The sequence below is a fragment of the Mytilinidion resinicola genome (genome assembly GCF_010093595.1).
Source record: "Mytilinidion resinicola strain CBS 304.34 unplaced genomic scaffold BDZ99scaffold_6, whole genome shotgun sequence".
NCBI classification, from domain to species: Eukaryota; Fungi; Ascomycota; class Dothideomycetes; order Mytilinidiales; family Mytilinidiaceae; genus Mytilinidion; species Mytilinidion resinicola.
The window spans coordinates 953,699-977,429 of NW_022985442.1; the positions used below are offsets into that span (position 1 = coordinate 953,699).

The 23,731-nt window shown below is 56.3% G+C and overlaps 8 protein-coding genes across 8 annotated transcripts; all 8 read left to right on the forward strand.

Annotated features, from left to right (window-relative positions):
• Positions 1-231: 231 nt before the first annotated feature.
• Positions 232-1,969, forward strand: BDZ99DRAFT_264966 (uncharacterized protein). Its single transcript, XM_033713833.1, has 3 exons — positions 232-620; positions 676-833; positions 888-1,969. Exons 1-3 carry the CDS (start codon positions 565-567, stop codon positions 1,628-1,630), a joined length of 957 nt encoding a protein of 318 aa, XP_033579307.1. The 5' UTR covers positions 232-564; the 3' UTR covers positions 1,631-1,969.
• Positions 1,970-2,308: 339 nt separating this feature from the next.
• On the forward strand, positions 2,309-3,306 carry BDZ99DRAFT_474529 (uncharacterized protein; the record flags this gene model as incomplete). Its single annotated transcript, XM_033721914.1, has 3 exons — positions 2,309-2,368; positions 2,418-2,483; positions 2,536-3,306. The coding sequence occupies 3 exons, from the start codon at positions 2,309-2,311 to the stop codon at positions 3,304-3,306; spliced, it is 897 nt and encodes a 298-aa protein (XP_033579308.1).
• Positions 3,307-4,630: 1,324 nt separating this feature from the next.
• Positions 4,631-6,355, forward strand: BDZ99DRAFT_461066 (inositol phosphatase). Its single transcript, XM_033719528.1, has 4 exons — positions 4,631-5,067; positions 5,120-5,192; positions 5,250-5,958; positions 6,006-6,355. The coding sequence occupies exons 1-4, from the start codon at positions 4,946-4,948 to the stop codon at positions 6,140-6,142; spliced, it is 1,041 nt and encodes a 346-aa protein (XP_033579309.1). The 5' UTR covers positions 4,631-4,945; the 3' UTR covers positions 6,143-6,355.
• Positions 6,356-6,929: 574 nt separating this feature from the next.
• Positions 6,930-12,098, forward strand: BDZ99DRAFT_507641 (uncharacterized protein; the record flags this gene model as incomplete). Its single annotated transcript, XM_033724265.1, has 5 exons — positions 6,930-7,092; positions 7,447-7,683; positions 7,825-8,293; positions 8,341-9,851; positions 9,885-12,098. 5 exons carry the CDS (start codon positions 6,930-6,932, stop codon positions 11,684-11,686), a joined length of 4,182 nt encoding a protein of 1,393 aa, XP_033579310.1. The 3' UTR covers positions 11,687-12,098.
• Positions 12,099-12,809: 711 nt separating this feature from the next.
• Positions 12,810-15,561, forward strand: BDZ99DRAFT_265036 (polyadenylate binding protein). Its single transcript, XM_033713834.1, has 2 exons — positions 12,810-15,054; positions 15,103-15,561. The coding sequence occupies exons 1-2, from the start codon at positions 12,890-12,892 to the stop codon at positions 15,218-15,220; spliced, it is 2,283 nt and encodes a 760-aa protein (XP_033579311.1). The 5' UTR covers positions 12,810-12,889; the 3' UTR covers positions 15,221-15,561.
• BDZ99DRAFT_461070 (uncharacterized protein) lies at positions 15,268-15,776 on the forward strand. The gene has a single exon (XM_033719529.1). It carries the CDS (start codon positions 15,292-15,294, stop codon positions 15,535-15,537), a length of 246 nt encoding a protein of 81 aa, XP_033579312.1. The 5' UTR covers positions 15,268-15,291; the 3' UTR covers positions 15,538-15,776.
• A 1,028-nt stretch (positions 15,777-16,804) lies between these two features.
• Positions 16,805-18,211, forward strand: BDZ99DRAFT_461071 (flavohemo protein). The gene has a single exon (XM_033719530.1). It carries the CDS (start codon positions 16,936-16,938, stop codon positions 18,169-18,171), a length of 1,236 nt encoding a protein of 411 aa, XP_033579313.1. The 5' UTR covers positions 16,805-16,935; the 3' UTR covers positions 18,172-18,211.
• Positions 18,212-21,909: 3,698 nt separating this feature from the next.
• BDZ99DRAFT_518199 (uncharacterized protein) lies at positions 21,910-22,368 on the forward strand (the record flags this gene model as incomplete). The annotated part of the gene is made up of 1 exon (XM_033725271.1): positions 21,910-22,368. One exon carries the CDS (start codon positions 21,910-21,912, stop codon positions 22,366-22,368), a length of 459 nt encoding a protein of 152 aa, XP_033579314.1.
• Between the last annotated feature and the right edge of the window lie 1,363 nt (positions 22,369-23,731).

The following is a 23,731-nucleotide window of genomic DNA, read 5'->3' on the forward strand; positions in this document are numbered from 1 at the left end:
CGTCAAGATGATTTAGCGTCCGAACAGGTCGCCAAAAATTTGAAAGCATTCTAATTGCCGTGGCGTGGGAAGAGCAATAACTTTAACATCTTATATCAACTAACCTATTGGCCCAAGCAATGGCATTCGTTGCAGCACCCCCGTCTTTGATATCCCGACCCGCACGGACGCTTCCATTTGATCCCGGCTTCTAGAAGCCTATCTCCACGCACCGTCAACCATCCTCACCCCATCCATCTCAAACCAGACCGGAGATCTGACACCAAACGCGTCTGCCACGTTCTTCAGGCCTGAAACTCGGCTTATCATCTATCAGCTGAGCAGCCTCATGCAGCACACTGTGAACGCTTCAATGCGAGTCTCAACTCTGCCATGGATGAAGTATGCTCACGCGATCGGGCTGGAGCAGGTCGCCAGAGCAGGAGCTAGGTTTCAGAAAGAGCTTGCGGAAGTCCTTGACAATGCCCGCCGACAGTGGAAAAAGAACGCTTATTTGACCGTTTTATGGACCTGACTGTCGGCGGGGTATCCTGTCTTTGGCACCACGAGTGACTAACGCTGGAGATGGCTGTACACGCGCATTCGTCGAGCGCACTTCCGTCCATGAAGCTGCAGACGAGGTATTCATCTTGATTTCTTACCTGCGTAGTCTTTGAAAGGTTCTAACGCTGCTAGCCTAATGACGACGTCTACACGCTTCTATGAACGCCTTGGGTCTATGCCCTCTAATCCAGCGGATCCAGAGAGCGTAGCAGAGCTCGTCGTTGTCGCATTGGGCGCATTTGAGCGCTATTATGTCTGCTGGAGGAATCAAGCAGGCCATTATCGACAAGGTGATTCATTCCCTCCCGTCGAGTGGGTTCTGGAGGAGACTGACTCTATGGCAGATAGCTACGGACTCCCAGATTCATTACACCGATGGCTTTTTCCTCCAGACGGCGGGACTCGACATCTCCAGACTCTTCAGATTGTCTTTGGCTGTGGAGATGAGTTCTTCGCCTCAGATAAGTACGGCAAACTCGAGAACAAGGACACGAATCTGCGGGAGAAGATACCTAGCGCCGAGAGTCCAGTTGAGAAGACCGAAAGACCTCTTTTGAGAAGATCGAGAACCCTTTCGCTTGTTCGTCCATCCTCTGATCCTCTTATCAGCCCCTTCAGCCCGATACTAGAAACCCCTAGAGGCTATTCGAGCCCTGCTTCAAGGAGAAGACCACAAAGCTTTGCCTATACAGCTGGAACTCTACCATGGGAACGAATGAAGCCAGCAAGAGAAGCCAATCCTCGTTCTGAAAACACCGCGCCCAGATTCTCCTACGTCAACGCAAGCGTACAGACGGACCCAGAGCCTACACATTCGCTCCTTTCTCTGCGAGACGATAACAGCGTCCCGTCTCTAGACTCATCTCTGAGCAGCCGATCAAGCGTAGCTGATGGCAGGACACCCGTGGCCATAGCCTCGCCAGCGCCGAATCCTGTCGTTATGGGTAGGATGCTTGATTACTTCAACGCTCCCAAGTATCGACTCGGCGATGCTTTGAGGTCGACATACCATCATCAGCCGATGACTCCCGAGCATGGCCTTTATGAGACTTGGAGATCGGTCCTGGATAGACGGAGAACAGTGTGAACAAAGATTGATGCAGTGCAGATCAGGCTGGCTCTTAGCTGGCTAGCTATCAGCTAGCTGCGCCACCCCTCATAGCGGTGGCGGGCGAGCAAAGTCATACCCCTATGGGCTCTATAGCATCCCAACACGATGTAAAGATCGGCGCAGTGGGAATCAGACTACCTCTTGGCTGCTGGACTACCAGCTATTTGGGGTACTCCTAACAGTGGTGACAAGCGAGCAAATCGAGCCATCTTAGGAGATGGATCAACCTGCTTCTTCCTTTCTCCCCAAGAATGGTTCGAATCCGGGCCGTCATGACCCATGGACCGCAATTCACCGCCACGGAAAAAAGTGGATCCGGCTCCTTTTCCTTCAGCCCACTTTGACTTCCTCACCGTCTTCTTTCTTGCTTCAGCCTTCAACAACTGCCAATACTGGAACCAACCAGCACAGCTGTAGAGCGGAGATACAACACTTGCCTAACGACAGCGTACTCGGAAGCCTCCATCACTCACAGCCGCCCAGCAACCCTAGCTATAACGCTGTCGCCGGTGTCGCCGTCATCGCCGTCGCCGTTGCCGTCACCTCCGCCATCACCCCGGCCGTTCGCATTGCTAAAGCTTGAGCTTACTGTAGTGCTCCTTAACTGACTCAACGAAAAGCGTCTGTGTAGGAACAGGCTCTTCATCACTCGCAATGTCCAACATGACCGACATCAACAAGCAAGACGAGGCCACCCAGGGTGCCGAGACAAAGGTGACGTCAACCTCCTGAACCTATTATGCACATGCTAACAGCATTCTAGAGCTCCGCCCACAATTCCCCTGTCATAGATAACAAGGACGGCTCTAGCGGTGTGGATTGCACTGAGGTCAAACTTCCACTTGTTCCAGTTGATGTGCACATTAGCTAATACCATTCAGATCGACTTCATGAAGTTCCCGGGCGAAATTCGCAACAAAATCTACGACCTCGTCGTCTACGAGCGTCTGCACATGGACCACCAGTACCTACTCAAGCCCAAAGGCCCCCTCCCAGTGCCTATGACGGACGGACTTCTCGACCTACGCCTTGTTGGCCATCAGTTCAGCGGCGAAATCCTCGACCGGATGTTCACGTGGGGTGCTACACTCAGACTCAACATGATACCCGTACTGCCCAAAGCACTCGACGTGCGCATGGAGACGGAGAGTACCCGTAAGAACATGCGCGCCACGTGTCCCACCGGTACCGCCAACGTCGCGGCCGACTTCGGGTTCAGGCTGCGTAGCTACCGTCCTCTGGGCCCGGTCCCCTCGGTGTGGTCAAACATCCTGAAGAATTTCCAGATCCAACTACTCTTTCGGCGCTGCAGGCACTCGGAGAAGTGCACCGCGTGCATCAACTTGAATTTCCATAAGGAGAAGTTGCACTTCGACATCATGCCTACGCTGAGGCTCCTTATGGAACATCATGTCCAGTACTTCCCGAATCTGCCCCTCCTGGACATCCACATCACACAGGAGCAGAATTGGCTCTCTTTCGAAGGCAAGAAGCTGGTGGAGCGGGGGGTCGAGGAGGACTTCGTGGCGGTTAGCGAGGGGTCAAACGGCAACGCTTTGGAGTGGCATTTGCGGACTCGGTACCACGGCACCAAGATGAAGGTGCAGATCCGCACCATGGACAACGAGCTGCCGAGCTGGGTCGAAATCTGAGGGGGTGGAGGTGGGCGGCGGGAGGAGAGGATGGTGTGCTGAGGGCATTCAACGAGACGTGATTAATTGCAATTAGACTCTGTCCTGACTCTGATACATAACATTCCCAAGCATGCATTTTAACTGCTCCAATCTGTGATCCCGTGGAATTGCACTCTTGTGCTGAGTCCATATCACATTTATGATATGGCAGTTTTTCCATGTTTGATAGTCTAGCAGTGACTTGAACAAGCCGAGGTCAACAGGTTTACGCTCTAATTTGCGATGCATTTAAGTGTCATTTTGCCACACCTGTGATTCTGTGCTTCTTTCTAATGTAATCAGTTCTAGAAGTCATTTTAGGTCTATGTTGTATCGCTTCTGCACAACCATAAAACCATTAATGGTACCCCTGGACGGAAGAAAAATTCTAACAGCGAATGTATTGATTTCAACATCGTGAATTAGACGTCATATTACCTACCTTCGTTTCTATGCCCCTGTCTATTATCATCGGATTTAGAGCTCATTTCAAGGCTATGTTGTTTTACTTTTGCACAACCTCTAAAGCACAGTGGCACCCCTCGACATATGAAGAAATCTAACCGAGAATGTAAAGATTTCAACGCTGTAAATTAGACCTCATCTCATTCGCTTTTGCACGCTCTCTAATATATCAATGGCACCTCTGGACGTATGAAGAATTCTGAATACCAATGTAAAGATTTCGAGACGGTAAATCAAACCTCATCTCAGGCGATGTTTCCATCGTTCCAGGCCTCCCCCAGGGCCACGTCAAAATGTGGGCGGCTAGACCCCAATCCTCGGGGCAACTTTGTTCGGGATGCCGGAGCGGGATAATCTGGGGTGCCCCTCTTCGTTCTGCCCTTCCACGGCCGAGAACGAACGTCACGGCGAAATTTCCGGAAATACGAGTGCGAGCAACTGGAGACTGAGGGTTCTACCGATACAGGACAGATATGACAAAGCCTTACGACGCTCTGAATGCTTGTTTGCTGCTTTTTGGGGGTGTTTGAAGCTCTCTGTGCTCACGAAGCTACCCCGCACTGTGGTTCGCAGAAGGACTTATTTGGACAGCAGACACTGCATATTTGGACAGCAGACACTGCATATTGGCTCCCAGAGAGAACTGTTTGCTTCAGGAAGGCAGGGAAATACACCAGCTTCCCACGAGCATCGTGAATGCGGCGCCCTGACACTCCCGCGGCAAGGCAGTGGCAGAGCGTGTCGACGGAAGATGTCGGGCAGCGCATTCCGGAGAGAACAGCGCCCCGCATCGAGACGCGCTCCATCGTCATCTTCACGGTCCAACAAAGGCACGAGACGGCCACCACAAGGCCTAGAAATGCTGCCGATGGCCCCACAAGCTGCGCAACACTCTCTGCCAGCTCGTCTGCTCTCGCCGCCGCAACCAGCACGCTCTCTACAGCTCGTGACCGCAGCAATCGCGTTGCCGAGGGCGAGTGTATCCAGCCAACCATCGAACCAAGCAGATACCGAACGTTGGTCCGCGTGCCCGATACTAGCCACCTGAAACCAGGCCTCTGCTGCGATCCTTCTCCCTGAGATATACCCAGTGAATTGCTCGTTGCCCATCTGTGCTACCCCTACACCCTCACGCAACCTCTCCACATTCACGATGAACGGCAACAATGAAGTCGGAGCAGTTGGGGCGGAGAAGATCAACACAGACATTGTGACCCTCACAAGATTCTTGACCGAAGAGCAAGCGAAGCACAAGGAGGCCACGGGAGACTTCACGTACGAGACATGAGCGCTGTGAAGCATGAATGACTGCTGACTGCTCCGATAGACTCCTCTGCCATGCCCTCCAATTCTCCTTCAAGAGCATTGCCTACTACATCCGCCGAGCCACCCTGATTAACGTGAGTCCCGACGGCTCCTCTATAAAACATGATACTGTATGCTGAGGTCGATACTAGCTCACTGGGCTGGCGGGGTCCTCGAACATGACCGGAGATGACCAGAAGAAGCTTGACGTGATTGGCAATGACATCTTCATCGCCGCTATGAAGAGCTGTGGCCGGGTCAGGATACTGGTTTCCGAGGAAGAGGACGAGGCCATCACGTTCAGCGAGCACCCAGCTGCCCGGTATGGCGTCGTTTGCGACCCAATTGACGGCTCGTCCAACTTGGACGCCGGTGTATCGGTTGGGACCATCTTCGGCATCTTCAAGCTCCCAGAGGACGCGGAAGGCACCAAGGAAGACCTGCTCAAGCCGGGAACTGAGCTGGTAGCCAGCGGCTTCACCATGTACGGTGCCTCGGCCCAGCTGGTGCTGACCATGAAGGGCGGAACTGTCAACGGCTTCACCATGGACAACGCGCTGGGCGAATTCATCCTAACGCATCCAGACATGAAGGTGCCGAAGTCGCGGGCGATCTACTCGGTCAACGAGGGCAACAGCCTGTACTGGACCGATCCGATCAAGGAGTACGTCAACAGTTTGAAGTACCCAGAGGAGGGCGGAAAGCCGTACAGCGCGAGATACATCGGGTCCATGGTGGCTGATGCGTACCGGACGCTGTTGTACGGCGGCATATTTGCGTATCCAGCAGACAAGAAGAGCCCCAAGGGGAAGCTGCGGATTTTGTACGAGTGCGCGCCGATGGCGTTGGTGTTTGAGAACGGTATGCACTGCCCAGATTTCATGCAGAACGGTACTGACAGGTTACAGCTGGCGGTCAAGCGGTAGACAGCAACATGAAGCGCATGTTGGAAGTCGTGCCAGAGCACATCCACGACCGGTCTGGTATCTTTATGGGCAGCTACAACGAAGTGCAAAAAGTTCTGGATGTTCACAAGAAGTACTGAGCAGGTTTAGTTTTCGTCAGGCAGTCTCTTTTCCGAGTGGTCTTTCACGTCAGGGCGCCGACCTGGTTGCTTATACTCAGCGTCTCGCTAGGCAGCATAGAGAAATTAAAACGCACCGCATGTTAATTGGAAGCCTTGTCGCTCTGTGGCACGCCTTGTGCACACCTCCTGGGCAGGGTTCACCGACAGTTGCGACAGCTGCAGCTCTCACCGGTTTACCAAACCATTATGCTCCCCTTCTAACTCGCTAGAGAAGTCCTAGCGATGCCGACTCAGATGGCGGACCAATGCAAGCGCCTGGCCGGCGTGGTGGTGTTGGTGGCAGTTGGTTCTCGCTGCCTCAGACACCGTTTGCGCTCCATTGGCCGCCGCTCGCGTCTCTATCAGACTTCACACTGCACTAGCTCACATAGCGTTCGGATCTTCCGCGCCGTGTGTCCACTATCGCCGTCCTGAGCTAGCCCCTATACGAGCTCGCTGGAGCTGGTGCTTGCTATTTATACATCTCAATCGCTCGCCGACACTTGAGCAGCCTCCTCTCAGGCTTCAGGGGCGGCATCGTCCCAGAACTGCGTCCTGCAGCGACCAGACTCGGAGATTTCAGGCGATTGAGAATTGCACCTCCATCCCACGCCGGCAGCGGGCGCAGTGGCAGCCGCGGGAGAGGTGCCGGCCAGCCCTGGGAGCCCGTTAAGCGCCGTGTTGATGGAGCACAGGGATGCTGCATGGCCTCCCAGGCCGTGCTTTTTCATGCACCCCGAGGCGAACCCTCTCCTATTCGCCCTCCATGCTCGCTTGCCCCCCGATGCTGGGGCCCGCACGCCTTCAGGAAAGGTCGCCGGCGAGCCTTGTGCGAGGGAACGAATGGGCGGTGGCCGTAGCCCTCAGTCCATCACAACACCACGCCCGCACGAAGCTTCTCTCCCGCCCAACGTCCACCATGCGCCAGGGTGCCTGGACCCCCCCGCCGTGGTGCCTTCTGCTGTGGCTCTCCCTCGAGTGACCAACACCTCTCGGCCTGCAGAGCTCCTCTATCACCAGCAGAGGCCCGCCTGGATTCGCTGCTCGAGTCGCAGCAGCCGCTGGAGGCTTCGGCGCTCACACACGCCCTGTCACCGCCGCCATGAGTGCTGAGTATGGCTATCACGCCTCTCTCCCGCCGCCGCCCCCTCCACCGCCGCCAACCTCTGCTCCTCGCGAAGGAGGAGCGCCGTCTCCCCAGAGGCGCCTTGCCCTTCAACCGCCCACAATCACCACCGCCTTGGCCCCGCAGCAAGGAGGGTTCCTGCATACGCAGACGCCAGCCTCCGCGACCTCCTTAAGCACGCCCTTCTCGCCATACGCTCCCTCCAACTTTTCCGCGCCCGCAGAATCGAGAGGTACTTCGCCGATGGCTCTGCGGAGCGCTGCGTCCATGGCAGCCCCGTACAATCCGCAGCAATGGGGACGGAACGGGCCTACGGGAGGGACATATGTTCCGCATTCGAGCCCGCAATCAGCTACCGTACCGCCGAGGCAGAGGGAATTGACCGGACTGGAGGGTAATTGCTTTCTCAACTGTCAAACTCCTAGCTGGAAGACATAGTCCCGTACGACGTTCCATTGTGGACCAAGCAAGATTTCCGGCCTCCTGCATTCTCTTTTGATCCTTATTTCGAGTAACGGGGCTGAATCTTCTCTAGCAAATCTGCCGTCTCCTCCTCCACCGTACACTCCTGGACAAGCTCCCATAGGTGCCTCTCCCCATATGTCCAGTGGAGCTTTTGCCCCCTCCCATAACCCGTCTCCGAGCTCTGGCCACGGCGAATATCTACTGCAGCATCGGACATCGTCTGGATCAGACTACTATAGGTCACCGCCTGGTTTCGATAATAGGATATCAACGGCATCCTCAGTACCTTCCAGTGCTTTGAACCCTCCCGGAACGCCCTCATTTCCTCCCCCTCCCCCTCAGAGTCGTAGAGATCACTCAGAGTCACGGCCAAGACCAGAAAAGCAGCACTCGCTCTTCAATCTTTCCAGCTTGACGAGGGGCCGCGCTTCAGACAATACCACGCCGCCTAGCGCCATTGAATCTCTGCGTATCAGTACGAGCGATGTACTATCCCGTAATTCGCTCAACCCCGGTCATGGGTCAAGGCCGTCGCAGCCGTGAGTGCGCTACTAGTCATTTCCTGGATCTCACTGACGTCTGACAGTCAAATTTCGATTCCTCCACCAGAACGCCGATGGAGTCCAGACTCTCCAGCGAGAGCACCGGCCGCCCGCCGGGCAGCTTCGACAGGCGCCATAGGCCTAGCAGGCGCAAGCGGTAGGACTCCTATCGACCATTCTCCATTGCTCGGCCAAACTTGGGAACCGGGAATGCCACTGCCTCCTCCGCCACCTGGCCCTCCGCCAAGCAATTCGAGGTCCCAAAGCATGAGCCGTACACCGAACTCCTTTACAAGAGGAGATGGTCCAGTGCCTGCCCCTCCGACCAGACGACCTGCGCAGACCGGAACAAGCCTGACTCCCATACCGCCAACTCCAATAGGATGGCAAGATGAAGCTGATCGAGCTCGGTCGAGATCTCCTGCTGCTCATGGCTTACATCTGGATACCACTGGCCACGGATTGTATATGCCACGAGCCCAAGCTACTTCCATTAACCCAGGGTCAGGGTCAGGGTCAGGGTCAGGGTCAGGGTCAGGGTCAGGATCGGGATCGGGATCGGGATCGGGATCAAATCTCGACCAAGCTTTGTCGTCCACACTCTCGTCTGGTGGTTTGGCGCGGACTCCAGCAAAACGTGATCCGAGTGCCAGAGGCATACGGGAACGACGGAGTGAAAGCCGCGCCGCACGTGAAAGGGCGGTGGATAGGGCGGCAGAAGCACCCAGAGCTGCCGAGCCTAACAACAATCCATGGGCTATCGATATGGAGGCTGCCTCTTCGAAGCCGGCTGATTTGGTTCTAGCCAGCACGACAGATGGTGCACTTAGCCGACGACGAGGAGCGGCGAAAGGCACTCCAAGGAGTGGACGAAACATGTACTCACCTAGAGACGGGCAGACGCTGTCAGGAACCACGAGGTCATATGATGACCTGCAAGATCCAGGCTCCAATAACTCAACGCCTAGAGTGGAGGTTAATAGGATTAGGTCTCCTGAGATGTTTGCGCCAACGCCACCATTCTCTCCAGGTGCCGACAGATTCAAGCAAAGTATTGTCCAGAGAGGTTCTCCAGCGATACCACCGAAGACCCTTCCCACACCACCGCCTCAGCATGTGGGGGATGAATACGGCTTGTCCGTGCCTAAACAACAAACCCCGCGGCCAATTTCTCACATACTGCACACACCGAATATGGAAGCTGGGTCGATGCCTGCGCCACTTTCTCCAGCTCGTCCACCTTCTGCCCCGACCTCAGCTGGTCTGAACACCAGTACTCCTAAGCCCAGCGAACGGGATCTGTTTGCTCAGTCAGCTATCGAACGCCATCGCAAGTTCATCGAACAAGAAATATCAGCCCAAAGTGATCAAGATAGACTAGAACTCTTCGCGGAATTCATCGTGGCGGAGTCGAGGCTTCGGCGAGATCGTTACTCGACCGCTTTCGATGCGATGGCCAGTGACATCCTAGATCTTACAAGGGATATGTGGAGGTCATATGGGATTACTGGACGGCGCTCAACTACACCAAACGCATCCGCTCTTCCGAGTGCAAGTGGCCGAAGATCACAGGCATCGACTGTAGAAGAGTCTCCTGATGCGAGAATCAGCGCTCCGACCACTGCTGCTAGTCCTGCCTCGTCGATGGCCATGGATACTCCACACACCGAACCGAGTTCACCAGCGAGCGCCTCAAGTCAAGGAAGGGGACGAGGAGAAAGTCAAGCATGGAACAGCTTCCAGCCATGCCTTTCCCCAATTCCTAGTATGACGGTCAGCACGGTAGCGGAGGAAGAAGACTCACGTGGAAGGTCGGCAAGTCGGTGGTGGGAAGCCAGCGCAGATGGCTCTGACGGTCGAGGCGGCAAACGGATCGAGCGAAGCAAGAGAGAATCCAAATACATGGGTCTACCGCGAGAAGCACAAGAGCATCTACAATGGGAGGCCGAAGCGTCGCCGTCATACGGCCCGGGGCCGAGCACCCAGCCGCACTCCTATGGACCAGACGAATACCCTCCTGAGAAGAGCGGGCTCCACGATCTTTCATATCCGCCGTCCAGCCATTCGTACAGTCTGTACTCGCATTCCGCCCCCGCGACCCCGGATCCATATAAGCTAGATGTCTCGCGACTGGTAACGCTTCCACCGCCATATCCTCGCCATCATCCCGCCGTGAACAACAATCACCCTGACCTTGCTTCAATCCGATCCAGTCTGCGGACACTTTCGGATCTGCAAGATGTTGCACCAATGAAGGAGAACTTCGCTACCAAGAATAATGCACATAGAGAGCAGGAACGGACAAACCTGTCAGATAGACGCAACCAGCTTCGGTATAATATTCAAGAAAATATCCGCACCGGTGCGATGTCATTCGCAGACGCAGCAGCCGCCGAGGCCGACTTTGATGCACGGGAAAACAAACGAAGCCAGGACTTGGTTCAAAGTACTTTCGACGAATTCCAGAAGGAGGTTGCAAGCCCTTTGCATGCTATGCTTTCGGAACGCGTTACAAAGATATCTGCGTCAATTGAACAACTTCGCAGCGGCCTTTTCAACGACGCGCGGGAATCAAATCCTAATCAGACTCAAGAAGAGGGTGACGAGCAGCCCGAGCTTTTGGAGAAGCTGACGTTGCTTAAATGGCTCTTCGAAGCGCGGGAACAGTTGCATCGGGAAATGTTTGAGCTTGAGGACGAGCGAAACGATCGCTACAAGGACATCGTTATAACGCCATACAAGCAAGTGGGCAACGATAGCAAAGTGCGAGAAGCCGAAAACTTCTTCCGGCGCGACGCACAAGACAGAAAGGTTGTGTTCGAGAAGGAGACACTCAAGCGATTCGAAGAGTTCATTGCCGTCATCGAAGGGAACGTTACCAGAGGCGTCGAAATCCAGCTTTCGGCGTTCTGGGACATTGCGCCTGGCCTATTGGCTATCGTGCAGAAGATTCCTAGCCAGTTGGCTGGGTTCGAGATCTTGATCCCGCCGCAGGAGTTTGAGGAGAACCCGGCGTATCACGACTTCCCGTTGCAGTACCTCTATTCGCTGCTCGCGCATGCCGGGAAGTCGGCGTACCAGTTCATCGAGTCGCAGATCAACCTGCTCTGTCTCTTGCATGAGGTCAAGACGGGCGTGATGACGGCAAATTCCCGCCTCCTGGAGACGCAGCGCTATCTAGCGGGCGAGGACTTCGCCAGCGTGGACCGCGAGATGAAGGCGGTGCGAGACGAGGAGGAACGACGGCTGACGGAGGACCTCAAGGAGAAGGTGGGTCTGGTTGAAGGGCAGTGGCGCGAGGCTCTCGGGCAAGGCCTGAACGACTGCAAGACGCGGGTCGAGCAGTTTTTGGTGGACGAGGGCGGGTGGGACGAGAGTTTGAGCGATTGATTGTTTCTTGCGCGCCAGATACCCATTGTTAGCAAGCGTCTGCTGTAGAGTGTTTCGCAGCCGATCTCCTTTGGCCATCGAAAAAGCAGCTGTCCACGTTTGTGTTGTCTGGAGAGCAGACCTGTTGGCCACTATGTCGGATATATCGCTCTGTATATATTAGCTAGACGGTAAGCGGACCGCCTTAATGCATAGTCAAGCTGAGAACTCCTAATAAACTGTCTCGCCATCGATTTGTGCACTCTCTTGTAGTTCTGGTGGGGCTGTTGAGAAACTTGTTGGTATCATGCCGCTAGGGTGCTGCTGAGGTAGCCCAACGAGCCTACAGACTGTTCAGAACGACGGGCTTTCATCATGGTCAGTCTTCGGGAAACACGTAGAAGCGCTTCATGCAGGAACAGAAACGTGTACGGACATCTATGACGATATACTATGTGCTTCTCGATATTTTGAGTGAAGAGCCGTTGACGCAGTGCTAGCACCTTTGATGTCTTACATTGTTCCTTCCATGGCGCCGACGAAGCGCCCTCCAGCGTTGGCACAGCCCTTGCACGCTCCCAGGCTCCCAGGCTCTTGTCAAACGTGCTGCATCGAGCTTTCGCAGCATTCCAGCGCCGCCTACCTCTGTCTGGCGCACCGTTGCTTGTTGGTTGACAGGAGCTGTGGCCCGGGCGGCAGTAGCGCCGCCGTTAGATCACGTGCAGGGGCAGACAGGCGGAATAATTTTCTTGTGTGCAGGCCTAAGTGGCTTCTTCACTCTTTCATCCAACACCACCCACATCCACACAAGAGCAAGCTTCTCCTGGAGACTTCTCTCCAGCCCCCCACCCCCCCTTCAGAAAACTTCTAAAGCCCGCCAAAAAAACGTTAAAACCCGAAAAAAAGCAGCTCAAGTCGCCCCGACTAAAGCCACCCTCACTCCCAGTCGTTCACCCGCCCGACACGCTCCCCACGCGCCTCTCGCCCTCCCGTCGCTGCCCGTAGAAGCGCCATCTGCCACGCTCTTGGATTTGCCCCATATCCTACGCCGCACACACGCTTAACGACGCAGCCCCAGCTTCTCCCTAGAGCTGACTCTGGTGAGCCTCGCGCCTGCAGCATACGCCCGACCCCCAGCTCCCGACTCCTCCGGCTTCTCCACCACGCGCATTTCCCTCTGAAGCCTGGCCTTCCGCTGACACCCGTCTTTTCTAGTGTACCAAGATGTCTGAAGTTGCAAATTCTACTTCGCCCGCCCACGATGGCGCTGAGGCCAACGGCACCACCCTGAACACCAACGTGCCGCCCTCGCAGCAGTCTGGCGATATTGCTACCCCGACCTCTGCCGCCCCGTCGACTGCCCACCAGAACTCTGCCTCGCTCTATGTCGGCGAGCTCGACCCCTCCGTCACCGAGGCCATGCTCTTCGAGCTCTTCTCGTCCATTGGCCAAGTCGCCTCCATCCGTGTCTGCCGTGACGCCGTCACCCGCCGCTCGCTCGGCTACGCCTACGTCAACTACAACAGCTCTGAGGATGGCGAGAAGGCTCTCGAGGAGCTCAACTACACGGTCATCAAGGGCAAGCCATGCCGCATCATGTGGTCGCAGCGCGATCCTGCTCTGCGCAAGACTGGCCAGGGTAATGTCTTCATCAAGAACTTGGATATCGCCATCGACAACAAGGCTCTGCACGACACTTTTGCCGCTTTCGGCAACATCCTTAGCTGCAAGGTCGCCCAGGACGAGCTGGGAAACTCCAAGGGCTATGGGTTCGTTCACTACGAGACTGCTGAGGCGGCCACCAACGCCATCAAGCATGTCAACGGCATGTTGTTGAACGAGAAGAAGGTGTTCGTCGGTCATCACATCCCCAAGAAGGACCGCTTGAGCAAGTTTGAGGAGATGAAGGCCAACTTCACCAACATCTACGTCAAGAACGTGGAGCTCGAAGTCACCGACGACGAGTTCCGCGACCTGTTCGAGAAGCACGGTCCGATCACCTCTGCCTCCCTCGCACACGACTCCGAGACTGGCAAGAGCCGTGGGTTCGGTTTTGTCAACTACATCAAGCACGAGGACGCCGCAACCGCTGTCGAGACGCTTAATGACTTTGATTTCAAGGGCCAGAAGCTGTACGTTGGGCGCGCCCAGAAGAAGCACGAGCGTGAGGAGGAGCTGCGCAAGCAGTATGAGCAGGCCCGCTTGGAGAAGCAATCCAAATACCAGGGTGTCAACCTCTACGTCAAGAACCTTGACGACGACGTTGATGACGACAAGCTTCGCGATCTGTTTGCTCCCTTCGGCACCATCACTTCTGCCAAGGTTATGCGCGATGCCATTCCCGCCGACCGTGCCGAGACTCCTTCCGAGGAGAAGGACGAGAAGAAGGAAGGCGAGGAGTCGAAGGATGGCGAGAAAGAAGCCAAGGAGAGCTCCGGGGATGAGGACAAGGAGAAGGTCAAGGTTACCATCAAGGGCGAGAAGAAGATCCTCGGCAAGAGCAAGGGCTTCGGTTTCGTCTGCTTCAGCAACCCCGATGAGGCTACCAAAGCCGTGACCGACATGAACCAGAAGATGATTAACAGCAAGCCGCTGTACGTTGCCCTCGCCCAGCGCAAGGACGTCCGCAAGAATCAACTGGAAGCCACCATCCAGGCCCGCAACCAGATGCGCTTACAGGCAGCTGCGCAGAACGCTGCCGGTGTTGTCAACGCACCTTTCGGTCAACCTCAGATGTTCATGGCACCTGGTCAACAGCCGATGGTGTTCCCTCCGGGAGCTCGCGGACAGCTGCCTTACCCCCAGGCCATTCCCCAAGGAGGCCGTGGAGCTGCGTTCCCTGGCCAGCAGGGCGGACGTGGTGGTGCCAACGCTGCTCAGCAGCTGCCACCCATGTATGGTTTCCCTCCAAACATGCCCCCGGGCGCTCTTCCGCCGTACATCAACCCACAACAATACATCCAACAGATGGCTCAGGCAGCCCAGGCTCAGCAGGCTATGGGTGGTCGCGGTGCCGGCGGCCGAGGCCCAATGCCACCCATGCCTGGCATGCCAGGTGGTATGCCGCCCCAGATGCCTACCGTTCCGGCCATGCGTGGTGGAGCTAACTTCAGCCAAGGCGCTGGCGCTCGTGGAGCTGTCTCAGGACGACCAGGACAGCAGATGTCTCCCTTCCCGCAAGGTCGGGGTGGACCTCAAGCTGGTGGCATCCCGCAACCACCCCCGGCCGTTGGTGTCGACGTGAGCACTCTCAGCCAGGCTCCTCCTCCTCAGCAGAAGCAGATCCTGGGTGAGGCGCTCTACCCCAAGATCTTCGAACAGCAGCCGGAGCTAGCCGGCAAGATCACCGGTATGCTTCTGGAGATGGACAATGCCGAGCTGATCAACCTGTAAGTACACATTTCCAGTCTGCAAGGATCTTGCTGACAGCTATTTAGCACGAGTGATGACGAAGCACTCCGGGCCAAGGTCCAGGAGGCTATGAGCGTTTACGATGATTATGTCAAGACCAAGGGCGTTGACGAGAAGGAGGAGGTCAAGGAGGAGAAGGCTTAGGCGTCCCTCGCCAGCCTTCCTCCATGCCGCCTCTTCCCACTGCGGCTCCTCTGGTTTCAGTTCATTGGCGAATGGCGCTCGGTCACGGTCTCTCAAATTCACTGGTCATCGGTGTGGCGGAATCCCGATTGCTTCCAAAAGTTCTTTTACAGTCTCTTCGACTCTTTCCTCAATCCCGAAACCGGTTTATCCTTCCCTCTTTCCGGGGGTTCTGCCGTTTTCGGGCTTTTGGAGGCTGGTCTGCTAGCTCCTTCTATTTCGTCTACGCCTTCACTGGTTACGGATGGTGTGGCAAGGTGCGGCCTTCTGACTTTTGACTTTTCTTCTCTTACCCATTACACACCACCCCTTTTTTCTTTCTTCTTTTAGTGTACTATAGAGCGGTCAAGGCTGCGCGAGCAGGTCCTATGGGCGGGATGGATCGGGCATGCTTTGCGCTCTGGGTTGCGGGTGAGATACCTAACATTTCAGTCGAGTTTTGATGGTTAGTGGTGGCTGATTGGGGGGTTATGGTGGTTAGGTGGTGGATGGAGTAGGGGAGTGTTGTGGAGAGAGGCGGCTGATCGGGTGCTGAAGCTAAGTATGGCTAAAGTGAGGGTAATTCATGGGGGATTGATAGTAGTAGTTGCTCGGACGAATAGATCTTATTTGCTCTACCACTGACGCTTATTCTACGTGATTATGCTCCTACGAACTCCTCCTATTCGCGCTCAACCCCCGAAACTGATCTTGCAAAGCGTTGGGTTTCTCCGCGCTGAGAATACGATTTGCTGCGTCCTTATCTCGTGGCTGGCTAACTGCTATGATATCCTTTTTCGCGTCGCAGGTTGGAGACATCAGATTTTAAGATTTCGACGTTGGTGGTTCAACCCGCGCGTCTCACCTGACCGTCAACCCCCCCCGCGGAGAAAGCTTGCTTCAACAACCACGACGAAAACATGGGCGGAACGGCGCGGTGACGGGCGGGCATGGAGTGATGTGTGAATCAGGGTCGTAGCTCGTTCCGGTGGTGAGTCAACTGCTACTGCAACATCCTTTTCGCCAGGAGCAGCAGCATCCCACGCCCGGGGGGGGGGGGCCGGCCGTTTGGATGGGTTGGTGTAACTAACTAGTTTCCAAAGCCTGCGCGAGAGGAGAGAGACAATTTGTTCTCTTATCTACGGATCAATCTACAACCCTTTTTTTTTTACTTGCACACTTCCAATGTCGGCCTTGCTGATGCTGATGCTGATCCGCTGGATGCGGGGTTGCGATGCAGCTTCTTGAGAGCTGGAGACGTAGAGGAGCTTTGGCTGTGAGTGGGGCGAGGTGAGTACGTAAATTCTCGTAAGATGCTGGGCCCACGGCTTGCCATCGGCTCGATGCGGAGAGGGTGGTAAGCAAGCAGGGTGCCTGGGGGAACGGGGCAGGTTGTGCAAGGGTGGGAGCTGAGGGTTTAAGATGCAAATCCGCGGGATAGAGGGCATTGGGGGGGAGGGTTGGGGGGTTGTATATAAGGTCGGTGGTGGGTGATGCTTTGAGTAGCGTTTCGTCAGTCTGCTTGCTTCATAATATCGTCAAGGTTTCTTATATCCTACACTATCTATCTGTAATCTTCAACCTGAACTATCCTCAAAGGGAGTCTATACCACACCATCGAGCTCCACACCTGCTACACCACACTGAATCGCAACCCCCCATCCCTCACCCATCGCGTCGTCGTCTACCCAACCACCATGGCACCCCCCCTAACCCCCTCCCAAACCGCCATTATCAAATCCACCGCGCCCCTCCTCGCAACCCACGGCACCACCATAACAACCCACTTCTACACGACCCTCCTCGCCGCCCACCCGCCCCTCCGCTCCATCTTCAGCGCGACCCACCAAGCCACGGGCGCGCAGCCCCGCGCCCTCGCCGGCGCCCTCCTCGCCTACGCCACGCACATCGACGACCTCGGCGCGCTGTCCCCCACCCTCGCCCTCATCTGCGCGAAGCACGCCTCCCTCGGCATCACGCCCGCGCAGTACGGCGTCGTCGGCACGGGGCTGCTCGCCGCGCTCGAGGACGTCCTCACCCCCGCCGTCTTCACCGCCGAAGTGAAAGACGCGTGGGCCGCGGCGTACTGGCAGCTCGCGGACATCATGATCGCGGCGGAAGCCGAGCTCTACGCGCAGGCGGCGTGGCAGGGGTGGCGCGAGTTCAGGGTCGCGCGCAAGGAGGTTGAGAGCGCCGAGATCACGAGTTTCTACCTCGAGCCGGTCGATGGAGGGAAGTTGCCGCGGTATAAGCCCGGCCAGTATGTCAGCGTGCAGGTGCCGGTCCCGCAGCTCGGGGAGGGCGTGCTGCAGGCGCGGCAGTATAGCCTCAGCGATGCGCCGGGGAAGGGGTATTTCCGGATTAGTGTGAAGCGGGAGAGCGGGCTGGTGAGTGCGGCGGCGGGGCCGGGGGTGGAGAAGGGGCAGCCTGGGTGGGTGTCGAATATCCTGCATGCGGAGAAGGCGGTGGGCGACGTGGTGGGTGTGGCGCATCCGTATGGGGATTTCTATCTCGAGGTGGAGGGGGAGGGGCCCGTGGTGCTGATTTCGGGGGGTGTGGGGCTGACGAGTTTGATGGCGATGTTGAATGCGTTGGTGGAGCGGAAGAGTGGGCGGAAGGTGGCGTGGATTCATGCGGCGCGGAATGCGAGTGTGCGGGGGTTTCGGGGGCATGTGGAGGAGGTGGAGAAGACGGCAGACAATGTGCATGCGGTGTTGTTTGATACGCTTGGGGGGCGCATGGATCTGGGGGCCCTGGATAGAGAGAAGGATCTTTTCTTAGGAGATGAGAGGGCGGAGTACTTTATCTGTGGGCCCGAGGGGTTCATGGTGGATGTTGAGACGAAGCTGAAGGCGTATGGAGTGGATGCTGGTCGCATTAAGATGGAGCTGTTCGGTACGGGAGGAGTACCCAGGGGATTGGAGAAACTTTGAAATGACTTATTAGATGTACATATTGCTAAAAAATGAGCTGAGAATATATATAGACGGTGTTCATCTTAGCCTCGATTTCAAGAGTTCGTAATTTGACTCAGATTAGCATGCATTTTGACAATCGGGCAACGCTGTCTGAAGCGCTCTATGGTATGAAAAGAAATCTGGAGAGGTTCTGAAATTCTCGAGCCGTGATTTAGGCGGATACTACAGACGTTTGTTGGCGTCCCTAAATTAAGTCAGAGGTAAGGAGCATTTATGTGAGGTAAACCAGAATTCCGTTAGGTATTTAAACCTCAGTCAAATTTGAGATCGAAGGTGGCCCAGAAACGCATGATGGAGCTTCTGAATCGGTAATAGGAAAATAACTTACATTGAGAATAAGAACGGGAGCCAGTCCGGCCGTTGAACCTATTGTCAACCGGATACAAGTCCAGCTTGATTTCAAACCACATATAGGATGAAGAGCATGTGGTGCCCTGAATCAAGCTACGGATATAAAGTTGGTGCTGGGTGCGTTGTATAAACGGAAGCCAGTCCATGTGATTTAGACTCGATTTTGGCATGTTATTGCAGGACATCCCAAATCAGTCCAGAGAACAATGTCAAATCCGTGACGCTCTAAATCTCGGCCAAGGAATTGGCTCAACTTTGGCGTTGTTAAGATGCATAACCGGAAGCCAGTCCGTGCGATTTCGACACGATTTTGGCATGCTATTGCAGAAGACTCCAAATTAGACGGTAAATTTGTGTTAACTCAAAAGTATTGCTGGAAGCGGGTCTGATCCCTAGCAAACAGGTCCTCGATAAATTTGAATTCCCTCGCGTGGCCTGTTCGACTGGTATATGCTCTTGAGGCTTTTTTTCCGCCTTCTTGCAACGTCTGCTCGAGCGCGATAAATCGGTGGTCTGGAGTGCTCCAGTGTGTTATGGAAAATTGGGACCCGAGGCATATGTTTCAAGGAAAAAAGCCTTTTTCTTACATGAGGAGAAGCCGAGGCCTTGTCTCGGGCACAGACGCAGGCTGAGACTAACCCAACTCTTCATCCTTTGTGAAGAGGCTCTCCTTTAAGCCCAACCTGTGAATGTATACCTAGATACGTGGACACTGGCTTGAAAGAGAAGCACCTCGTAGCCATCAACTCAGAAAGAGTTCTCAATGGGACCACGCTAGGGGCCACGCTGAAGTCGTTGTTAGTGATGTCATTTTGATGTTCTTAGTAGAAATGCATATCCTAGAATCTTTTGATTCCGATTAATCGTAGTTAAGCGCCTCACCACTGGGCCACGCGGCCTGTTGGTGCGAGGTATATCTTTGCTATGCGGTTTTTAGATGCAGGATCGTGAGTGATAATCATGTTCCCATAAGCGTGGTCAGTGTGTCAGTTTACGAAGTCCCCATAAATTTACCAACAGCGGTGTGCAGAAGAAGAAAGAGGGAAAGGTGACAACTTGACAGCAAAAGAGACATCTGCCGAGAATGAATGGCGGTCTCCTGCGTGCGTCACGTTGTTTCCTCCTGGACTCTAGTCATCGTTTCAACTGTCGACGTGTTTCATCAGTTCTCTTTAGGGCTGAGAAGACTCACCCTCGAGGATGGCCCCTGTAGAACATCTGCCCGCCAAACGCTACAAACCACTCAACGAACGATTGAGATCTTTCGCTTCACAGGATATAGCCCCTCCCATTTCCTGGTGTTCGCCATTTCTATTTTTGTACGACAGTGAAAACAGCAGACAAACAATGTCCGGTACCTCCTGCCTGGCTGTTTCGTGAGGTAGGATCGAGGAGGGTGGGAACCGTGGCTGGTCTTCGAAACGCGGACGTCGTCATTATGGAAAAAAGTAAGGATTCTGGTTCCTGATATTCGGATTCAAGTTCGGACCAGCTGCGTATCTGCCACCTGCGATCCTACCAAGAACTCCGCACAGCAGACGGGGAGGATGCGGTTAGCGAGGGTATTTGCCCCTAGGTAAGCCCGGGTGACTAGAACGGGGAGCTTTCAAAGCTTGAAGCGGTATCCGCATTGAAACAGCCATGCCCAGGTCGGAACTGCGTTGGTCCGTGTGCGAGAAGTAGGGCCGGCGCGCACTGCTTCACCAGAGGCTAGCAGGGTGTGGTGCCCCTCTAACGTCGTCACGGATCAGGCAGCCCGGGCTTCCCGGACCTGAGGACCTCTCTGACGACATGCCTCAGGATGACTGCTGAATATAAGGTTGGGAGACGCTGATTCGCGGTGATGCGCTGATTGAACACAAAGGGGAGATGAAGGTTTCTGGAGAATGAATCCTCCTCTCCGGACGATCCTGGCCAGGAAGTTTCGGGCGCTTTGAGCCGTGACTAGGGTGCGTCATAGAGAGATGACTGCTACGATTTTGACAGGTGTTGTGTTGCTGGGTCGTTTCCCGCGAACCCCTCGAAGCTGTGAGCACATGCTGCGACATACGCTTTGGCAAGGCTGGTGGATTGCAAGCCAAGGCTGGAGGACCGCAAGCCAAGGCTGGAGAGCCCCGGAGCGGAAAGCATCCGAGCTCTTTGGGGGGAATGGGCCAGTGGACGAAGAGGAGTAATGTTCCAGAAACAGGGGACGGGGCGCACGAGACGCTGTGCAAATGTGCACGTCGCAACAGGAAGGCTTCTGGAAATTGCCCGCCTGCCAGCCCAGGCGAGCTACGCTCAAAGAGGCATGCTTCCAGAAGGACGCTCTGATATCAGACGCCCTACAGCCGGGATGGCACTGGCGATAGGCCTCTGCGTGAAGCTAGAGGGCCAACTTAACGCTGCACGGCTGGCGCTGGGGGCGCGTAGCCGCGGTGCTGCCGTGATGGCCTGATTCCAGCTTCGCGCCGTCTGGTGTGGCGGCCGACCAGAATAGCATAGACTGACTGAGCAAGGCCTGAAGCAGACAGCGAGCTGTGTTGTGGTGGAGGATGCGCGGGGGTTTCGAGTGGTGAAACGCGGGTATGAGGCTGAGCTCGCCGGCTTCATGCCCGCCCTGCCGCGTGTTGGACGGGTCCTGGAACAGCAAGGCCCGTGTGAGAGGCCTGCCGAGTCGCGCGGAGAGGAAGCGGCTGTTCGGGGATGCAGTTGGGAGAAGCGTTGGCCGGAGTGTGATTCGCCGTCTTGCAACACACCCGGCCCGGAAGGATGCTGGAGAGTCCTGCCTGCAGGTGTGTACATAGCAGCTGTCGGGCTGGCAGGAACAGGGAAAGCAGCGTGTTTGTTCGTGTTGATGAATTGCACTCGGGCCGTGGCGTTCGGTGCCGGGCGTGGTGATCTCCCTTGGGCGAAGGGCCTGGCGTGTGCATCTCGCACCGGCCCAGCCAAATCGTGGGACTGCACAGACGGATCTGGCAGAAGCCCCGGGCCTGAGGGCATCACGAGCACCTTCTCTCGAGGCTGCTCTCATCTCTCTCCCAGCAGCACCGCAGCCTCGTCTTGGCTTCAGCATCGCCGCACCACAGCACGCCGTGCCATCTGTGCCGATCCCCACGTTGCCGCCACGCCGACGGCCGTCGCACTGACTCGACGCTGTGATAGCGAGCGACGGCGAGATTATCTCGGGCTCTTTACGAAGCACCGCGTGGCCGCCGGCGGCATCGTCCGAGGCCTGCTTGGCAGCGAAGCACATGGGAGGACGAGGAGCACCTCCGCCGGGTATCGAGTTGATCTGGCCGTGCGTCAGAGTATTCACCTGCAAGAGCTGTGGCTGGACGTCGTCGAGCGCGCAGGGACGCGATGGCGGGCCGCGAGGGATATCAGGGCTTGCTGCACGTCAAAGGAGGCGGGACGGCCAGAGAAGCCTCCAACGCGGCGGCCGCACCGTTGATGTCATGCAACCGTGACGTCTTGGGCCTGCTGTGGCTGGTGCCGGTGGAGGCCTGCGTCGCTCAAGGAGTTTGGGCCAGCAGAAGGGGCCCGGAACGGGCATCGTCGTGGGCGCATCGCAATCAGGGGTCGTCTCAGGAGGCCGACTTCAGCATCGCGCGCCGTGGCCGCCTCCTGGATCCCGCAGCTGGGAGCCCGCTGGGAGCCCGCCGGGAGCATCGTGGCCGCAACTTGTTTCGCACTGGGCTAAAATGGGGCCTCCCCCCCGGCGCCCAACTGCTCGCCACCGCTTCCCCAGCTCGAAAGAGGATGTCGACGCCGCTGGCTGCATCGCGACAGCATGGCGGCCCCAGCGCAGAAGCCTTCTAGCGGGCTTCCAAACGTGGCCCTTGCCTCTCATCCCGGTGTCGAGCGTCTGTGGACCAAGCGTCCTGGGTCAACCTCACCCTGTCGTCCCCCCTCCGTAGAGGGACGCGCTGCGTGTCGTGTCCCATATCGTGATAGCGGAGGCTGTGTTGCCAGAAGGAATATGCCATCCCACAGGCGTCTCACCGCGCTCCATCCCGCAGATGACGCCCTAGTGTGCTCCCTCGCCCGTGCGGCCTCTAGGGCTGGGGTCAAACATGGCCGCAAGAGTGCTTCAGCGGGCCTGATCCCCCAGCGGCTCTCCGAGCATTGACGAGCCTGGTGGGCCATGGGCGCCATAGCTGCAGGGATAGACTTGCTTTTGACTCGCAATCAAAAAGCCTGGTGGACGGGCACGCTGCTCTATAACTGCAATTCGCCCCTGCTCGTGCCGTGCTCCCTCAAAGCTCGAGTTACACGCACCACGTTTTTGTTCCGAAGACACTGTGACGCCCGTTGCCGCCCTCATCCTGCAGAGTGAACTGAACACCGCACCGCTCACCACCCGTCCCACGCCCCCAACCCTCCACGGCTACCGGCATTCGACAGTGACACCCGCCTTGGGCTCCGTCGTCAGGGATTCAACTATTAGGAGCCAGTGCCCTCAGCGTTCAGTGCCCTCAGTGTCCTAGGTGAGCCTCCTCGTCCACGGGCATTCTTGGAGTTTAGACGCTGACTGATCTTGCAGCATTGTCGATTTACGTCTGATAGACAGGTACTGCACCCGCGCCACAGCCCCGTTTCAGAGTGTTTCTCTGGGTTTCGGGAATTTCGATGACTGAACTGACGCTTAGAAGACTCCCACCTAGCTTTGCCTCATTCACACGCCCCCGAGCACATCCCGGCCGCAGAAGCAGCCGGATCTGATCTGGGGATCGCAGCAGGAGCGGACAGTGTTGGAAGCGCCGTCGTTGGAAGTCTTGGACGTCAGAAGTGTTTGCAGGTCGTCGAGGTCCCTGGACAGATCGCAGACAGCGCCAGGCGGACACAGCGAAAGGCGACTGACACAAGCGCCGGGAGACTGCACTACTGGACCGGACTAGAAAACCTCGGTGGACTGAACCGTGGGCGAGCTGAGAAGCAGTCAGCGGTCCTTGGGAATACGGGGCTCTCGCAGCGCAGCTTTCTTCGACGACTCCGGGACTCGTCGCGCCTCGTGCCCATTTCGCGGGCACCAGCAGCTGCAATTTCCTCGGCGTGCTGGCGGATCAATCGGTGTGCAGGCAGTTGTTTTAGTGGAATTCACTGCGAGAGTCGGAACTAGCCGAGCCCGAAGCGGCCTAGCGAGAAAAGAAGATCCAACACGCGCAACAGCAGCAAGTACCCT

Bases quoted from the DNA above. Each gene is read 5' to 3' on its own strand.
- BDZ99DRAFT_265036 (XM_033713834.1), top strand. From the start codon at position 12,890: ATGTCTGAAGTTGCAAATTCTACTTCGCCCGCCCACGATGGCGCTGAG. The intron at 15,055-15,102 runs GTAAGTACACAT...ACAGCTATTTAG, and splicing joins AATGCCGAGCTGATCAACCT to CACGAGTGATGACGAAGCAC.
- BDZ99DRAFT_461070 (XM_033719529.1), top strand. From the start codon at position 15,292: ATGGCGCTCGGTCACGGTCTCTCAAATTCACTGGTCATCGGTGTGGCG.
- BDZ99DRAFT_461066 (XM_033719528.1), top strand. From the start codon at position 4,946: ATGAACGGCAACAATGAAGTCGGAGCAGTTGGGGCGGAGAAGATCAAC. The intron at 5,068-5,119 runs GTACGAGACATG...CTGCTCCGATAG, and splicing joins GAGGCCACGGGAGACTTCAC to ACTCCTCTGCCATGCCCTCC. The intron at 5,193-5,249 runs GTGAGTCCCGAC...GGTCGATACTAG, and splicing joins GCCGAGCCACCCTGATTAAC to CTCACTGGGCTGGCGGGGTC.
- BDZ99DRAFT_264966 (XM_033713833.1), top strand. From the start codon at position 565: ATGGCTGTACACGCGCATTCGTCGAGCGCACTTCCGTCCATGAAGCTG. The intron at 621-675 runs GTATTCATCTTG...TAACGCTGCTAG, and splicing joins TCCATGAAGCTGCAGACGAG to CCTAATGACGACGTCTACAC. The intron at 834-887 runs GTGATTCATTCC...ACTCTATGGCAG, and splicing joins AGCAGGCCATTATCGACAAG to ATAGCTACGGACTCCCAGAT.
- BDZ99DRAFT_461071 (XM_033719530.1), top strand. From the start codon at position 16,936: ATGGCACCCCCCCTAACCCCCTCCCAAACCGCCATTATCAAATCCACC.